Below are 659 nucleotides of genomic sequence, written 5' to 3' on the forward strand. Positions count from 1 at the left end.
CCGTCCACGAAAGGGGAAAACGGACGGCTAAGATGCATCCCCGTCGCTATCATCAAACCACTCACTCATCCACCACCATCACTCACAAAAAAAAAAAACCCAGAAAATTTTCAGAGGAAGACCTCAACTTACTTATCGAACAAATGATCTTGGAAAAACTCATCAACGTCCCACGAGCTGAAATCTCCGATCACTCCTAACGGAAAACTCTCAGACACTGTGTTGTTGTTTTGGTTGTTATGGGTTGTTTCGTCAAGAAGAAACAGAGGATCAGGGGTAAATTTGGAATCCCAGAAAAAGTCACCGGAGCGAAACAAATCAGGCAAGAAAAACGGATCCGATGATAATAAAGCTTCTTCCTGCTTTGTCATCGGTTCTGTTCTGAACTCTGTTTCTTCGTAGTGACCAAACCGGAGAACAGAAGTCGGAGAACATAGACTACTACTGATCTGTGATTCCTTCGCTGAATCACAACCAGACACCGTTTCAAGATCAATCACCGGAGGAAGAGGAGGTGGAGGAGGAGGAGTGAGAAAATTAGTCTGAGCGTTATGTCCCTTGAGTCGAATCGCTGCTCTGTCGTAACCTAAAGCAGCTTCCTCCGCCGTGGCGAAAGTACCAAGCCAGAGACGAGTACGTGTCGAAGGATCACGAATCTC

General features: G+C 46.0%; 1 protein-coding gene across 1 annotated transcript; it reads right to left on the reverse strand.

Moving 5' to 3' along the window:
- Window positions 1–9: 9 nt before the first annotated feature.
- Window positions 10–656, reverse strand: LOC104774654 (ethylene-responsive transcription factor CRF5-like; the record flags this gene model as incomplete). The annotated part of the gene is made up of 1 exon (XM_010499172.2): window positions 10–656. A coding segment is annotated over one exon (528 nt), but the record flags the coding sequence as incomplete, so codon positions are not given.
- Between the last annotated feature and the right edge of the window lie 3 nt (window positions 657–659).

The sequence above is a fragment of the Camelina sativa genome, unplaced genomic scaffold (assembly GCF_000633955.1).
Source record: "Camelina sativa cultivar DH55 unplaced genomic scaffold, Cs unpScaffold04330, whole genome shotgun sequence".
NCBI classification, from domain to species: domain Eukaryota; kingdom Viridiplantae; phylum Streptophyta; class Magnoliopsida; order Brassicales; family Brassicaceae; genus Camelina; species Camelina sativa.